At 41.1% G+C, this 16,615-nt stretch overlaps 1 protein-coding gene across 1 annotated transcript in view; it reads left to right on the top strand.

Moving 5' to 3' along the window:
• tmtc1 (transmembrane O-mannosyltransferase targeting cadherins 1) overlaps positions 1–16,615 on the top strand; it is a 141,572-nt gene that overhangs the window by 29,476 nt on the left and 95,481 nt on the right. Inside the window, exons 3-4 of the mRNA XM_051391690.1 lie at positions 4,488–4,561; positions 7,280–7,456. Coding sequence (XP_051247650.1) covers positions 4,488–4,561; positions 7,280–7,456 — 251 coding nt within the window. The remainder of the gene's footprint in view (positions 1–4,487; positions 4,562–7,279; positions 7,457–16,615) is intronic.

The raw sequence follows: 16,615 nt of genomic DNA, 5'->3' as shown, positions 1-16,615 counted from the left end.
AAAGTTTAAATATTTATATATACAGGCAACAATGTTATGTAGCTCCCTCACACAAGGAGAAAACATGGATGATCTGGACAACGAGAAGCTAATTAAATAATTACATAAATAAAAAAATGTTTTATCTGCCTGAATCCACGGGAATGCAGCATAATTCTCTGTTATGGGTCCAGCTGTAATGATGGTAAATGACCAGACTGTCAAAACCCAGAGCAACGAGTTGTCCTGTAACCACAGCATTATGTATGTTAGCCGTGATTCTAATCATGACAAGGAGTAACATATTGTGTCACAGAATAATTTAGAGAGAGCTGACATCACAGATAAGACGGCTAACCTCGGTCCCCTTGCTAGTTAAAGGACCAATGTGTTAAATAAAACGGTGTGCTGTATTAGTCTCCCTTTGTATGGTCTGATACAACCTTGAAATAACAAAAACAAGGTATGTGATTACAGATTTTGGCACTGAATACCTTGGAAATGAGGGCTTTTGCACATTCTAGCCAGGCCTAATTTTGTCCTGTTGTAATTTAATATGTCTCTCCTGGTCTTTTGTTTCCCACTCACTCCCCTCCATCCTTGTGCCAGTCTGTGTATGTGTGGGAGCTGCTGAGGTTCCTTCACTCTTTATTTTATGAGATATCACATGAAAGTCCTCCTGCTCCCTCTCTCGTCTCCCCTGTTTTTCTCCTGTTCCTCCTCCCTTCGCTGCCCTCCATCCGCATTCCCCTCCCGGCCTGCTTTTTATCAGTGTCTGCTGGACATGTTTACTGCTCCTTTGCCAGGCTATGGCGGACTGCCGCTCCACCACACACAAAAACCACTGGCTGATACTGTAGATCAACTTAATGGAGAAACGCCGACAAATTTAAGAAGATAGACAACACATACTGTCTATTACACCCCAGACAGGAAGCTAACAGTTTTGTCCACTATTTCCAATGGTCTGCAATACATCCTGAAATGTCCCAGCTGCTTAGGTGGCTAGTAGAGCAGACAGACACAGCCAGGAGTGTTTGGCTGGTTGGTTATAAATTGTCTGATTATTCCTGCTGCTCAGGCCTGTCCAGTCAGTGGTCTGCAGCAGGTAGTTTCAGCTGGGCAGCTCAACTGATCAGAAACAATTAATAAGAATGCTGGCACTAATCACATACTATGTCTTATTGTGCTCTAAAGGAAAGCAATGGATGTAATGCATCTGCAAAAGATTGTGTTTTCAGTATAAGGGCTGTGGCTTATCATTTTCATTCATTTATTTATTCTACTAGGGTTGCAGCGGTATACCAATACCATGTTATACCGTGGTATGGAAGTTTGCTTATCTGCGGTATTGAATTTTACAGTATTAGTGTTAAAAAATATAGGACATGTATTTTGTAAAATTCTAAAGCGTTTGTTGAACCAAAAAAGCCCTTTCTGTTTTCTTTTCTTCAAAGGTCATTGTAAGTGATGATAATAATTAGAATAATAATTGTATAATACTGTTATACTGTTATGTTTTCTGAGATGGTTATCATACCATGAAAATCTCATGCCATTGCAATCCTATTCATAACTGGAAACAAAGTCACTGTACTGCCTGAACTACACTTAAAAACAGTTGTATTAGTTCAATTCAATTCAATTTTATTTGCCCCCTCCCTCTGGAACTCTCTCCCCAAACACATCCGTGACTGTACCGACCTTCCAACATTCAAATCACTGACAAAAACACACCTTTTTAAAATTGCTTTTAATGTTTAGCTTAGTCTGATGTGTTTTTAATGTTTTACTATTTGATGTTGTTTTGCTGCTTTTATGTTTTTATGTAAAGTGTCTTTGAGTATTTAGAAAAGCACTTATAAATAAAATGTATTATTATTATTATTTATTTGTATAGCGCCAATTCATAACAGAAGTTATCTCAGCACACTTTTCAAATAGAGCAGGTCTAGACCGAACTCTTTATAACATTATTTACAGAGACCCAACAGTACCACCATGAGCAAGCACTTGGCGACAAGGGCAAGGAAAAACTGCCTGTTAAAAGGCAGAAACCTAGGACAGATCCTTCGGCTCTAGGTGGGTGGTCGTCTGTCTCGAGCAGGACCATGGCAGGAGGCTCCACCAGGATCAAGAAGAACCTGCGAGACGAGAAAGCACAAGAACTCCGGGGAAGAAGTGAAGTTAGTAACATGCATTAATGGGACATGAATGAGTGCAGAAAGAGAGAGGAAGGGAGGAGCTCAGTGCACCATGGGAAATCCCCCAATAGTCTAGGCCTATAGCAGCATAACCAAGGGATGGTTCAGGACTCACCTGATCCAGCCCTAACTATAAGCTTTATCAAAGAGGAATGTCTTAAGCCTACTCTTGAATGTGGTGAGGGTGTCTGCCTCCCGAACCACAACTGGAAGCTGGTTCCACAGGAGAGGAGCTTGGTAACTGAAGGCTCTGGCTCCTGTTCTACTTTTAGAGACTATAGGAACCACAAGTAGCCCAGCATTCAGAGAACGTAGTGATCTAGAGGGGTAATAGGGTACTATGAGCTCTTTAAGATATTGTTAGTGTCAGCATTGTCCAAGACTACACTTGGTTTTTTGTTGCAGAGTCCACCCCTTTGGTCCAGGTTGGAACATCTAAACTGTTGTATGGTTTGCTATGGACTTTTTGTCCAGTGATTTTGGTGCTCCCTGACTTTTCATTCGTTGCCACAAGTTAACATTCTAGCTTTGCAGTGAAATCTCTCTCTACAACTGTTGGATGGATCGCCATCCAATGTTCAGGGTCTTCTCGGGATGAACCCTAAATTGTTTGACCTGACTTCAGTGAAGTCAATGTCTTTTATTTAGAGTATCTCCACATGTTTTAGATGGACTGGCACTGATATTTCTGGTTCCTAGAGGACAAATCCTAAAAACTTTTCATCTAGTGCCACCATGAGTGTGTTTTTAAAAATGTTGGGGTAAGGGTAAAATATTTCTAAAACCATTGGATGAATTGCTGTGAAATTTGGTTCTGACATTCACATTCCCCTTAAGATTAATTGTAATGACTTTGGTGATGACTTTTAGCGCCCTCATCAGACCAAATATTCCATTTGTAACTACCAAATACCTGCAAAACTAATGATATTCACATCAGTCATTCATCATGGTACCTGTTAAACACCAGCATGTTACCATTGTCAGTGTGACTACAGATGGTCCGATACTATTTTCTCTTTCCCAATATGGATTCCTCAAATCCTCATACCGAGAACCCATCTGATACATGTGCATAAAAAAAAGGTATTCCTATATATTCGTTTTTACCCAGCTAATACTACTAATCCTGGCTCAGGTTAAACCCTTTGTCAGAGTCAGGGCGGGTCATGACTAAATGGCTAACAGTACACTGCTGAGAAGGTTACATGGTATCTGATAAATGAACAGACGCGTACTGGCTGATGCTGCACTTTAGGCAGTGCCAGAGGAGTTTCCGATACTGGTGTTGGTGTCGGAACAAGTCTAAGTGTGACTGCTGATGTTAGCACTTAGCTTAAAGCACTGCTGTGCCTAGGTACAGCCGTATGGAGCATGCCTCTAGACTACTAGTTTTGTTTGGCTGTGACAGTTATATGTCCTTCCTCTTCCTTCCCTCCTTTTTTCTTCATCTATGCCAGATTGAACACATGAGTAATGTCATTGTATATGTTACATGACCACAGGACTAGCCTTAGCCCTTCTGCTTTGGGGTGCCCCCCCACCACATCTTAACCACTCAGTCATTTCTATACCTTTTCAAAACCACTAATACCACAGGTATGAAAATAAATCATGTGGATGGGGGCCTTCAGGTTTTAGAATGGCTTCTTTGGTATTTTAACGGCTGTTTGTGTCTTAGCCCTGACACACATACCAAGCTTATTTCAAAGGCGGTTGCAAAATGTTGCACTCTCCTGGCAGGACATATTTAAACAGAGTAGCATTGCAAGCAAGTGTGAGGGAGTTGTTAGAAAGCATTGGGGGAAATGTAGGAAATTATTATCAGAAGTAACTCCTGGAATGCTGTTCTTAGAATACAATGAATATGTAATGTTTCTAAGGCTCACTCTTTAGCAGACACTATAGGAACGGTTGGGGAAACAAGCTTCATTACAATCCTTTATGTTCTTTTCCAAGTTTGTATCATTATGCGTGCTCAACTTCAAAGTAAAATCCTCAAACAGCGCATATGCGTGGGCAGCTGTTATACAAAAGCTTTAATACTCATTCTTGGCTGAGATAATGGGCACCTGTCCGAGCCATAATCACAGTAATTCTGCTTCCGGGGTTCGGTATGAACACAGCCAGATTCCACAGAGACAGTGATGTGCAGCAGGTCAAGTTATGCATCTAGCTGTAGCGTAGCAACATAATGGGCTCCACATGGACATCCAGCCCTGTTTCCTCACCAGAGCCGTCTGACACATGAGTAATCTCTCACAGTAAAATCTGTGTGTGTGTGTGTGTGTGTTTGTGTTGCAGGTGTCTGGTATCGTGGGCAGGGCTGACGTCTTGGCCTGTCTGCTGTTCTTACTGACGTTCCTCTCCTATATCAGGTAAGGTGACTCTGTACCACCCCCGCACCTTGCACACACTCAAAGTTCTTAGCTTCATCTACGGATGGATTGTGCATTTTCTCTTTATTGGCATTTTTATGTTTCGCGCGAGACTACTGACGTTTTTTTTCATATCGTTTCATACGGTTGGTTGATCTTATTGCAGACGGGTGACAAATGAAAGGAAAAACCTCAATAACTAAGTGGAAAAACATAACGAAAGGACAAAAAAAAAAAAAACGGACAGCCCTCACTTTAGGGACGCTTTTTATCTGAAACAATGCTCTCCCCTCGTTCTCCTCTGTTGTGAAACAAACTGGAGATATAGTGAATCACTTTGTAACACGGACAGAGCTTTTTAAAACAATGAAAATAGATGTCCTGAGCAACGTTATATGGTATGACAGTGTTCACAATCAAACGACTTATGCATATCACTGCCCTAGAGGTGTTTTTTAAACTCTTTAATTGTTTCCACCCAGTTTTAGCAACAAAAGCTTGGAGAAAGTCCACAGTCTGTATTGAGCAAAGCATTTACAGATTGGCTTGTGAGTCTACTTCCAGGATGACAATGCATGCATCCATAGGGAACGTGGGCTCACTGAATGGTTTGATGAGCATGAAAATTATGTGAATCATATGCCATAGCCTCAGGGTTCCCACGCAGCCTGGAAAGTCTAAAAACCTTGAAGTTTAGAGACTACTTTTCCAGTCATGGAATCACCCAGAAATTGATTAAAATGACCAAAAGTCCTGAAAATAGTTTAGGTTGTCAAAACTACATAAACCTGGAGGTGTTTTTTGTTTGAAACTCAACTGTTGCTAGGATAAGCTGCCTGAAAACTGGAGTTAAAAGTGTCAATACATGGCCTACTGGTGATTGATATGACTGTTTGTGATCAAGTGCTGTCCTAATTGTCCAGAAAACTCCTGAAAAATGTCCTGGAAAGGTTCTGGAAAATTATTTCTTAAAAAGAGTGGGAACCCTGAGCCTTCGTAGTCATCAGATCTCAACTCAATTGAACACCTATGAGAGATTTTGGACCGATGTGCTAGACAGCGTTCTCCACCAGTATCAGCAAAACACCAATTGAGGGAATGTCTTTTGGAAGAATGCTGTTACGGTAAATGTGAAACAAATAAACACAACAGCGTTTTTGACGACCTCAGAATGAGACTCAGCAGTCAACTATCACCACCTTTAATTGGTCACCCGTCTGTATTTTTCTACTATGCAAAGATTTGTTTCTTTTGTCTGGGTAACTGGTTTCTGTTTTTTTTTTATTCTGATATCATTGGCTATTTGAAAATGAAGAAATATTTGATATTAGTCGCATTCAAGATTTATGATGGATTATGTAAATGTGGATTTAAAATTATTTCTTTAAAAGGGTGGGAACCTCAGATAAATCATTACAGATTGGTAATGCAATTAATGAAATAAATCTGTAAGAGTTTTTACTGATAGCAAATATGGTCTTATAGCAGCTTCAACCAATACAGTACCGGAAAACTGTTTACTCAGAATAAGTAACTACTCAACTTTGACAGAAGTAGAACATGACACTAACCTTTCTACCTCATAGGGATCAAAGGTCAGCACCTAGTATGTGAACAGCCCAGCACAACAACGGACTGACAGATCTGTACCTCAGTGGCTCCCAAGCTTCTTCTTTAATGGACCTTTTTCTATCATTGAGTAAACTGACAACCCCTGAAGTCACATATTTTATAGATATTTCATGTTATATTCAGTGACAACTGATAAACTGAACAATAACCCCAAATAGTGTACACAATAACTGCAGGAAGATTATTTCCTGTGAGCTACAGAAATTTCCCCTAATATTTTTAGGACTTTTTTTTAACAATTGTTAACAAAAGTCTGTTTTATGTATTTTTTAATGTTTAACGATCATACATACTTAATAGGTTTCTCTTTTTTTGGATAAATTCAGTGTTTTCTCTTGTTCTTTTAGCTCTTTGTTTGAACATTTCTAATGCAGGACGAGGCTGTTCATCAGAGACTGAAGGCTCTGTGAATATATCTTGTGTTCAATTAAATAATATAACAATTATTTAAAATATTTCATAAATTAAATAATATTTTATAAATAAAATAGCAATTCCATCACAGAAATGAATAAAATTCTGAGACCTACTGTGAATATTTTTTAAGTTTTTCCCTTAAAATCAAAAGGCCTGGCGACCCCCAATGAAGCTTTGACAACCCCTATTAGGGGTCCTGACCCACAGTTTGGGAACCACTGCTATAACTGATGTTCACCTGCCTGTTCAACAGTGGGTGGAACGCCATAATTCCAATTGGAGAGATAAGGTTAATAAATGGTTGAAATAATAACTCACAGTCCAAATCATGTAGCTCTGAAGTGTCTTAATTGGCATTCATCCTATTAAGACTACCTTTGTAGCAGTGCTTGGGTCTGATTAGGTTGCTTCTATTCCCTTAATGCTTATGTTACTTTGTCTAATTCCTGAATGTGACATTTCATATTTGCAGCCTAGACACAAATCTTAATTAACACAATGAAGCAGTTCATTGCACTTATTTTAATCATTCTACAACATGACTATTATACTAAATGAACAGTGAGGCACTTGTCCTTCTTGCCATCCTTCCTCAGTGATTGGGCTTTGGCTACCCTGTTATCATCAGTCATTATAAATCACCTTTGTTCTATTTCCTCTGTCCCTCAGGAGTGTGGGTGTGTGTGTCTCTGAAGATTGTCTGCCCTCCACGGTGTCAGTGGGGTGTCTGCTGGTCAGTTTGTTGCTGGGCACCTGCGCCATGCTGGTCAAGGAGACAGGCATCACCGTGTTTGGAGTGTGCGTGCTCTACGACGCCCTGGTGCTCTGCCGCAAGCCTCTCATCTAGTAAGCAACACAGAGTTTTTTCTTTTTTTATGTTTTCTTTGTTTTTTTGTTTTTTTTTATCTTGATTTATGTGGCGATGGCCTGCTGAGCATGCACACAGTTTTTCAGCAACGCTTGGCTTTATATTTACACAGCCAAACTCGTTTGCACCTGGGAGCTGCCCACTGCAACCGTAGACAATTTGTTTTGGAGTGTGTTTTTCCTGAAACTGCATAAATAACAGGGATAAGGAGGACTCTGTCTGTATTGTCTGTATTTTTAATGTCTATGTGGGTGTTTGTGTACTTTTATCCATTACCATACATCTATGCCAAACGGCATTATTTTCAGACTAATTAATGGGGGTTTTGGCTTTAGGATGAGAATTAATTCAGGCACATAGAGATGATGGGTAAAAGTAGGAGTTGTATGCTCATTAATTGGACCGTTTTTTTATAGTTTGCGCTGTATCTTTCTTCGTTCCTTTTATCTGAAAGGCCTGTGTATGATTTTCAATTTGCTTATGTAGACTTCTGACTTGGCTTGAGAGTTACCCCAAAAGATTAAAATCTAAAACATAAGCAGTCCACAGAGCTGTAGACCTGAGACAAGACTTTTTAATAAATATACACTACCAGTCAAAGGTTTGGACACACTTTCTCATTTAATTTTTTTCCTTTATTTTTATGACTATTTACATTGTAGATTCTCACTGAAGACATCAAAACTATGAATGAACACATATGAAATTATGAAGTAAACAAAAAAGTGTTAAATAACTGCTATGGCTAGTAAAACAGGCTAACTTTAGCCGACCTGCCCGGTCTTGTCACTTCAAAATAGCCACCCTTTGCTTTGATTACTGCTTTGCACACTTTTGGCATTCTCTCGATGAGCTTCATGATGTAGTCACCTGAAATGGTTTTCCCAACAGTCTTGAAGGAGTCCCCAGTGATGCTGAGCACTTGTTGGCCCTTTTGCCTTCACTCTGCGGTCCATCTCATCCCAAACCATCTCGATTGGGTTTAGGTCAGGTGACTGTGGAGGCCAGACTATCCGGCGCAGCACTCCATCACTCTCCTTCTTGGTCAAATAGCCCTTACACAGCCTGGAGGTGTGTTTGGGATCATTGTCCATTTGAAAAATAAATGATGGTCCAACTACACGCAAACCGGATGGGATGGCATGATGCTGCAGGATGCTGTGGTAGCCATGCTGGTTCAGTGTCCATTCCTTGTGTTTCTTGGCCCAAACAAATTTCTTCTGCTTGTTGCATTTCCTTAGTAGTGTTTTTTTAGCAGCTATTTGACCATAAAGGCCTGATGCGCAGTCTCCTCTGAACAGTTGATGTAGAGATGTGTCTGCTACCAGAACTCTGTGTGGCATTCATCTGGGCTCTAATCTGAGGTGCTGTTAACTTGCGATTTCTGAGGCTGGTGACTCGGATGGACTTATCCTCAGCAGCAGAGGTGACTCTTCCTTTCCTGGGGCGATCCTCATGTGAGCCAGTTTCGTTGTAGCGCTTGATGGTTTTTGCGACTGCACTTGGGGACACATTCAAAGTTTTTGCAATTTTCCGGACTGACTAACCTTCAGCTCTTAAAGTAATGATGGACTGTCGTTTCTCTTTATTTAGCTGATTGGTTCTTGCCATAATATGAATTCTAACACTTGTCAAATAGGCACAAATGAACCCTGACAAGGCACACCTGTGAAGTGAAAACCATTTCAGGTGACTACATCATGAAGCTCATTGAGAGAAGGCCAAGGGTTTGCAGCGCTGTCAACAAAGCAAAGGGTGGCTACTTTGAGGAATCTAAAATATGAAACATATTTATGGACTTGACCTTATTTTTTGGAGGATGGGTGTGGAACTGTGGATGGGAGTCTGGACTTTAGGGATACAGGACACGGCAGTTTGTTGACTGTTAACTAGGGGTGGGCGATATATATCGTTTGCGATAATTTCGTCATTGTTGTTTTGACAATGTGCAAATTTCCATTATCGAGTATTTAAATTACTTCGCCAAAAATATTGAAACGCACGCGGAAACTCCTCACATCCACTTAATACACGGTGCAGCAACGCTCTCTATAGCATGGCAGGATTCAGTCACACGACTAGTGGGCCTACGTGTTCACATGACGTGATCACATGACCTCTCGCTAGCATCCTCCTTGCAACGGTTTAGCAGCGCGTTGTGATGGTAGAGAGAAAATGCAAGCACCTCCAGTTAGGGCTGAACGATTTTAGGAAAAGCTCTAATTGCGATTTGATTCACGATTTCCTTCAAATCAAGCTTCAGTGCAATATTCAAAATGTACAGTAACATTAAAACATTAAATGCTATTACTCTAATGCAAGGATGAAAACTAAAGTTAAAAATTGCTTCCAAATGTATTTATTAACAAGAAACATGCATGTACATTCTTTAAAGTCCTTGACCAACGGCAGTTATTACAAATGAACTAAAAGAGCCATCTTTGACTGTCTTAACTTAAAAAAGTAGTGCAAAAAATCCTTAATTGTGTTACGTTAAAAAAAAAAGTTAAATAAAATACAAAAACTCTTATTAAAATAAAATGATCCTTCTGAAAAATATGTCAGACATTAAAATAGGTGGGTCATTCATTTATGGCTCAGCAGCACCCAAATATTGTCTATTCTGTAAACAATAGAGCATTTTTCCTGAGAAATAGCAAATATCTTTTTTAAACAAAGGCTGACACCACAAGTCAGGGTGAAGTGCAGAACAAATACAATCTCAAAAGTACTTAACAACAATACTTGCTTCCCTGACATCTCTACATCACTCTTTACAGATTTTTTGTCAAGAAAACGTGTGTCTCCCGGTGTCTTCGGCTGCTTTTATACGGAGTTACACTGGCAAAAGATGTTGTAATTGTTGTCTGTTTGCTACAGTGGGCCTGATTATCATTTTCACCGGACTTTTTCGTTATGCACTCGTCATGCAAATGCCTGTGGTGATTTTTCAAGTGCCGGTATAAATTGGTCGTGTTTCCGCTGGATGTTGCAACTTCAGCGCGACAGGTTTTGCACGGTACCTGTTTCTGGTGCACTTCTGCAGCCTCAAACCCGAAATACTCCCAAATGACCGACGTGCTGTTTTTCTTGGGGATTAAATCCGCTTAACTCCGCTTCTGATCCAGCTGAAGCCGTTTCTGACTAATTACAATTAAGGAGCAGGTTAATACTGATTGGTTAGCGTGACCTGTGCACAAGTAGCATGCCGCTTCTGATTGGTGAGCTTGGCAGGATGGTAGGGAGACGGCATGTATGTGTAAAATAGTTGACACAACAGATCCTGGGTCAGTCAGGAGCGCTGCAAAAAACGCAGCTTTGGCGATCACATGATCGCGTTGTCTGAAATCACAATTTCGATCAGAAAATGATAAATCGTTCAGCCCTACCTCCAGTCCCTGAAGCTACCGGTACTTCAGATGATTTAGTGCTGATACAAATCCTATGAGCTTCAGCGTTCAGAGCGCTAAGCGTCTTCAGCGGTAAAAAGATGTCACGCGGAGACCTTTTTTAGCGCAGCGATCAGAGCGCTTCAAGTTGAAATGTGTTCAACTTTTAACACCGCTGGGCGCTTGGAAAATGAGTTTTTGAGCGCCTTTGGTGGACACAAGCCCTAACTCAGACAATTCCAATCACATTTGAAAGGATATCGACTGATTATCGTTATCGCCAAAATCCCCAAAAATATCGAGATTTTATTTTTTGCCCATATCGCCCACCCCTACTGTTAACCCCTCATATTACACAGCGAACGCTGGTTAAAACATGGTACCTGAGAGTTGGCACCACTTCCTAACTGGCCCGTATTTTCTAGCTACAGCACCGTGTCTGTCGAAGCTGTTCCTCCCACTTGCTCAGCCCAAGTAGTGCGCATCAAGCTAGCAGCACATAAGCTCGCTCAACTAGCCAGACACAGCGAGGCAGTGCAGTGACAAGACCGGGCAGGCCGGCTAAAGTTAGCCTGTTTACTAGCCATGGCAGTTATTTCACACTTTTTTGTTTACTACATAATTCCATGTGTTCATTCATAGTTTTGATGCCTTCAGTGAGAATCTACAATGTAAATAGTCATGAAAATAAAGAAAAACCATTAAATGAAAAGGTGTGTCCAAACTTTTGACTGGTAGTGTATATATATTTTTTTGGGAGGGGGGGTGGGGGGCTTTTATTGCCATTTTATTGAGTAGTGACAGCTGAAGAATGTCAGGAGAGGGGAGAGAGAAGGACACGCAGCAAAGGGCCACATGTCAGGGCTAGAATCCTGGCCGCTGCAGCAAGGACTCTTTGGTACGTGGGCTGGCAGCTCTGCCAGGTGAGCTATCTGGGCACCCAGATGGTGATACTTTATTGTCAGATTCAGATTAAGAAAACATGATTAAGATTATTAAAACTTGTCTTGCATCACAGCAGCTCTATTTCACAGAAGAAACAAACTTAGCCAGCCTTAATATATAACTATTGTAGGCTGATTCATAGAGTTTCTCAAGGGGTTGGCTGACAATCTTTGAGCTGATTTTCATTTGGTGGAGCAGTTTTGACTTTTAAGTAGTGGAAAAACATTTGTACCATGTCATATTACAATACTGCTGACACAAAAGAAGAATTTGTGTACTAGCCCTGAAAGACCTCATGTGATAGAGAAAATATGTTCTTTGTTTTGTCTTTTTACATAGAAATTCAGTGGGGTCTTTCCAGGAACAGTTGGTCCATCATTACACATTACACCTCATTACTTGAGACTGGACTTCTGTGACAAGACTTTAATTGGATTTGCCCTTGATGTTCCAGGACTTGCTTTCACAAGAATTAAGACAGCTACAAGCAACTTTTGTTTTGTGTTGATTCTGGCGAGCCCTCTGGGGGGGGGGGGACTCAAACCCGATGGTAGGCATCACAGCGCTGAGAATAACATTTATGTAAAACTTTATAGAAGCTTGGTTGTGATCTCAATGTGAGTAGAGGAACCTTTAGGCCTTTTTTTCAACTTGTCTTGGTATTTATTTCTGTTGCTGGACTGCCAAGTTATCAATGACAACTTTGTGGAGTTTTTATAGTGTCTCCAGAGCGTAAGCAATTCAATATTTTCTCTTTTGCTCGCTGGCATTTACAGTGTGTTAGAAGAGCTACAATACCTCCTTCAGATGCTTCTTTTGCAAAGAGAAAACAACATTTTGATGAGGCGTGTTGAGGGACAGTAGATTACTCCGCTGAGCACTGAGCACCACAGATTGCTGAGATGTAACAATATCACAGCGTCAGAGGGGGATGTTTCCTCCATGGCTAGATACTGAATGCACTCAATTGACCGTCATTCCTGTGTGCGCCTGTGTGGCTTTACACCGATGCCATTATCCATGTCCCACTTTTTAGTAGCACGCTGTGCTGCTGCTGCTGCTGCTGCTGCTGCTGCTGCTGCTGCTGTGTTTCTCCGTCCCCTGCTTGGTTCTTTTAAAAGAAGCCTGCAGTGATAATGGAGGACAGATGCCTGGAGAGCAGCGAGCCTTAGATAAAACACACTCCATTTCAGCAGAGGCCAACTCTCCTGTCTCTTCATCATTCCAACTGCACTCCCCTCTCTTATTTTAATGGACCATACCAGTGTTTTGTATGTCTTAGCCCATTAACTACAAATCACATATATTTTACATTACTGCCGGCCATTTTCCAAAGTACACCATCAGTTCTTAGATTGATTTCACACCTTCCAGGCAGCCTCTGTCATTTAGGTACACCAGGAAAATCATTGCATAGACTTGAAACTTGCTACAGATAGCTCATCCATTACAGAGAATATACAGTTAGGGTTTCATTTAATTACATTTTTTGTTTTTTGTTTTTTGTTTTTAAGTTACAGTTTCCACATTCTGTGCAGTTACATACTAGCTTACAGTCACAGATATTCTTCAGAATGACAGTATATGTATTGTATTGTATATGTGTGTGTGTGTGTGTGTGTGTGTGTGTGTACAAGTACAAATTATAAATGAAATACAACGAAAAATACAATGATACAATAGGAATCATACAGTATTTATAGTAAATAGAATAGAATATACATACACGTGTCTTTGTAAAACTTTCACAATAATTTATAGTAATATTGCTTAAAACTCTGAAAATGCTACAAAAACAAACTTTTTTATTTCTCCAAATTTTTTTAAGAAACAAATATTTTTATTGCATCACACATTGCGACCTCATCTCCCCAGTTCTTTAGTTTTGCCTTTTTTTCGTGGTGTGATATAATGGTCAAGCTGAGCCTTCAGGCTTAGGATTTTAGAATGACTGGAAAGATAAAGGCCTTGTGGAAATTCAGCACCGACTGGTTTAACATGAATTTGGTACTCTGTAGTACCAACGTTATTTGGTCGGTACCCTTAAAAGTACAGAGTTCGGTTATTATACACATATATACACGTATATACACATTCTAGTAATTAACACAAGACACAAGACCTTAAAGGCAGCACACATGAGCAGCGTATGAAGTGCATCAAAATGCCCACACCCATTGTTTTTTAAGCCCACTCACAGGTAGCGTTAACCCGTCAGGAGATGCCACTGTCCTGTTTCCTAGCATCAATGCCCATCAAGTCTCCAGAAAAGCACCAATTTGATCACATTCACTATTTGGATCGGCAAAGCCCAGCTACTATACCTGGTCTGTGTGTGACAGTGTGTACTACACATCAGTTTACGTTGCTCCCATGACAGATATAAAATGAAGTGATGCTCCACAGCATGGGAAGAAACAAAAAACACCAGGCAGGTGCCATGGAAACATACCTGGGATAACAATCAAATCAAACTCTGACCTAACTCTCTCCCGAGACGGCCATCAACATGTTCAAATAATTAATTGGTAAACCTAAAGGCAAGTAAATGTGATGGATTATCCATCGGCAGCAAGTTTCAAGTCTCTGCAAGTTGACGTTCATTAAATCCTGAAATGTTGAAAACCAGTGGCTGCCTGCAAGAAAGGAAACGAACATTCATCAAACAAAAAAGAGGTATGGTTTGGAAAATGGTCAGCAATGATGTACGGATGTCTATGTAAATGAGCAAACACTTGATGAAACAGCAGTGTGGGTCTGTAGTCCTGCCCTGTTCGCAGTGTTAACCGTATCATTGTGTCCACATGGTGCTGTAAGCCTCATAAAGATGTTGCCCCTCTGTACAGAGTCCCAGTGGGGGAGTGGGGACTGTGTATGTGTATGAAGGGGGGGCACTATCCTTGGGCTTAAAGCCAGTGTAAGAGCTGCAATTTACAGCCAAAGCTGTGATCAAGCTTTGTGTGTGTGTGTGTGTGTGTGTGTGTGTGTGTGTGTGTGTGTGTGTGTGTGTGTGTGTGTGTGTGTGTGTGTGTGTGTGTGTGTGTGTGTGTGTGTGTGTGTGTGTGTGTGTGTGTGTGTGTGTGTGTCCACATTTGCATAAGTGTGTGTTCATGCCTTGATGCGTGAGTCTGGTCATGCCAAAGCCAGGTCCAGATGTTTTGGGAGCCTCCCTGCTGTGTAAGCCAGCCTGGAATGTACTAGAATTAGCCTGCTGCCACTGGGCTGGGCAAGCTGATAACCCTGAAACACTGCATGCTTGGGGAGCTGTGTCTCTGTTTTTGTGTGTGTGTGTGTGTGTGTGTGTGTGTTGAGTTTAATCTGTATTAGAGGTTATTTTAGGCGTACTACCCCGGGGCGTCTGTCACTTAGAAGTGTTTTCAGAGTATGAGACTGTGTATCTCCCTGCAGTCATGTGGCATTTTGTTTTTCTTCATTGAGAGACATGTGACAGGATGTCCAAAATGTACCCCAAGAAAAGTTGCTGATTATTTACTGTTAAAGCCTGTTTTCACCATGAGCTATTCTAGGAACTAGTAGTACTAGTAGTAGTAGGAGTACTACTAGTACTACTGCTTTAATCATTTTGGTGGGAAATGGTAAATGGACCTGTACTTGTATAGCGCCTTTCTAGTCTTCCGACCACTCAAAGTGCTTTTACACAACGTGCCACGTTCACCTTTTCACACACATTCACTCAGTGATGGCAAAGCCCATCGAACAGAAACTAACATTCATACACATTCACACACCGATGCACGGCATCAGGAGCAATTTGGGGTTCAGTATCTTGCTCAAGGATACTTCGACATGTGGCACCAGGAGCCGGGGATCGAACCCACAACCTTCCGATTAAGGAACGACCCGCTCTGCATCTGAGCCACAGCCGCCCTGTAATCAGGGTAATATAGTAAATCGCTACTATTTTGACCAGGACAATCATGACATTAATTTTCACATACATTTTTCCTATAAATAACTAAAAAACGTTAATCGCAGCTGTGACTCATGTGTCTGGGGTTTTCTGTCTCATTTCCTACCTCTGCATTGACTGCACAAACACCAGGCGGACTGGGTGGGTAACTGATCATACAGTTTCAATCAAATTCAGCATTTCCGCTGTACAGGAACGCTGTGTGCACAACTACGGTAGGCTCAGGTTGTATGGTCTATAAACTGTGATAGTTTACACAAGTATTTTCTCTTCAGGCTTGTTGACAACCTTTCCTGTGTTTTCTGTGCTGCCGCACTTCTTTTTGCGATGTCACCATGTTCCCAAATCTTGAATCAGTGATTAATTTGGGGAATACAGTGTTACTTTTACCAAACATGCCTCATGCTGTAGTAAGCCACACTTATCCTTGAGATGCTTCTGTAACTAGACACTGCATACGCTTCATAAGCAGCTTCATTGAGCTGAAAACAAGGCTTTGTTTTTTAGTTTTGGAAAAGTAGACATGTTTTAGACATCCAGCAAAGATATCTGTGTGTGTGTGTGTCTTCTTAATTCAGTATCATACTGATCCACTATGCTCCTCAGTCTGTGACTGGCATGGGTTTACGGCCGCTGGCGCCCGACTTCTCTCCACTCTCATTCTTGTTTATGTCTTCCTCTAGATTCTCACACAAACTCACACACACACACACACACACACACACACACACACAAAGCAGTAAGCCTGTGTAATAGCAGTGGTGGTGGTGTAAAGCTCGCACAGGGCTGCTGCACTGCGATAATGTCAGTGTGGAGCAGGCAGCCAGCATGTGTGGAGGGATACAGATGTCTCCCTGCAGGATTTAGATCTT

This window comes from Dicentrarchus labrax, unplaced genomic scaffold, assembly GCF_905237075.1.
Source record: "Dicentrarchus labrax unplaced genomic scaffold, dlabrax2021, whole genome shotgun sequence".
NCBI classification, from domain to species: Eukaryota; Metazoa; Chordata; class Actinopteri; family Moronidae; genus Dicentrarchus; species Dicentrarchus labrax.
The sequence above is the reverse complement of the archived record's forward strand: the minus strand, read 5'-3'. Positions and strand labels throughout refer to the sequence as shown.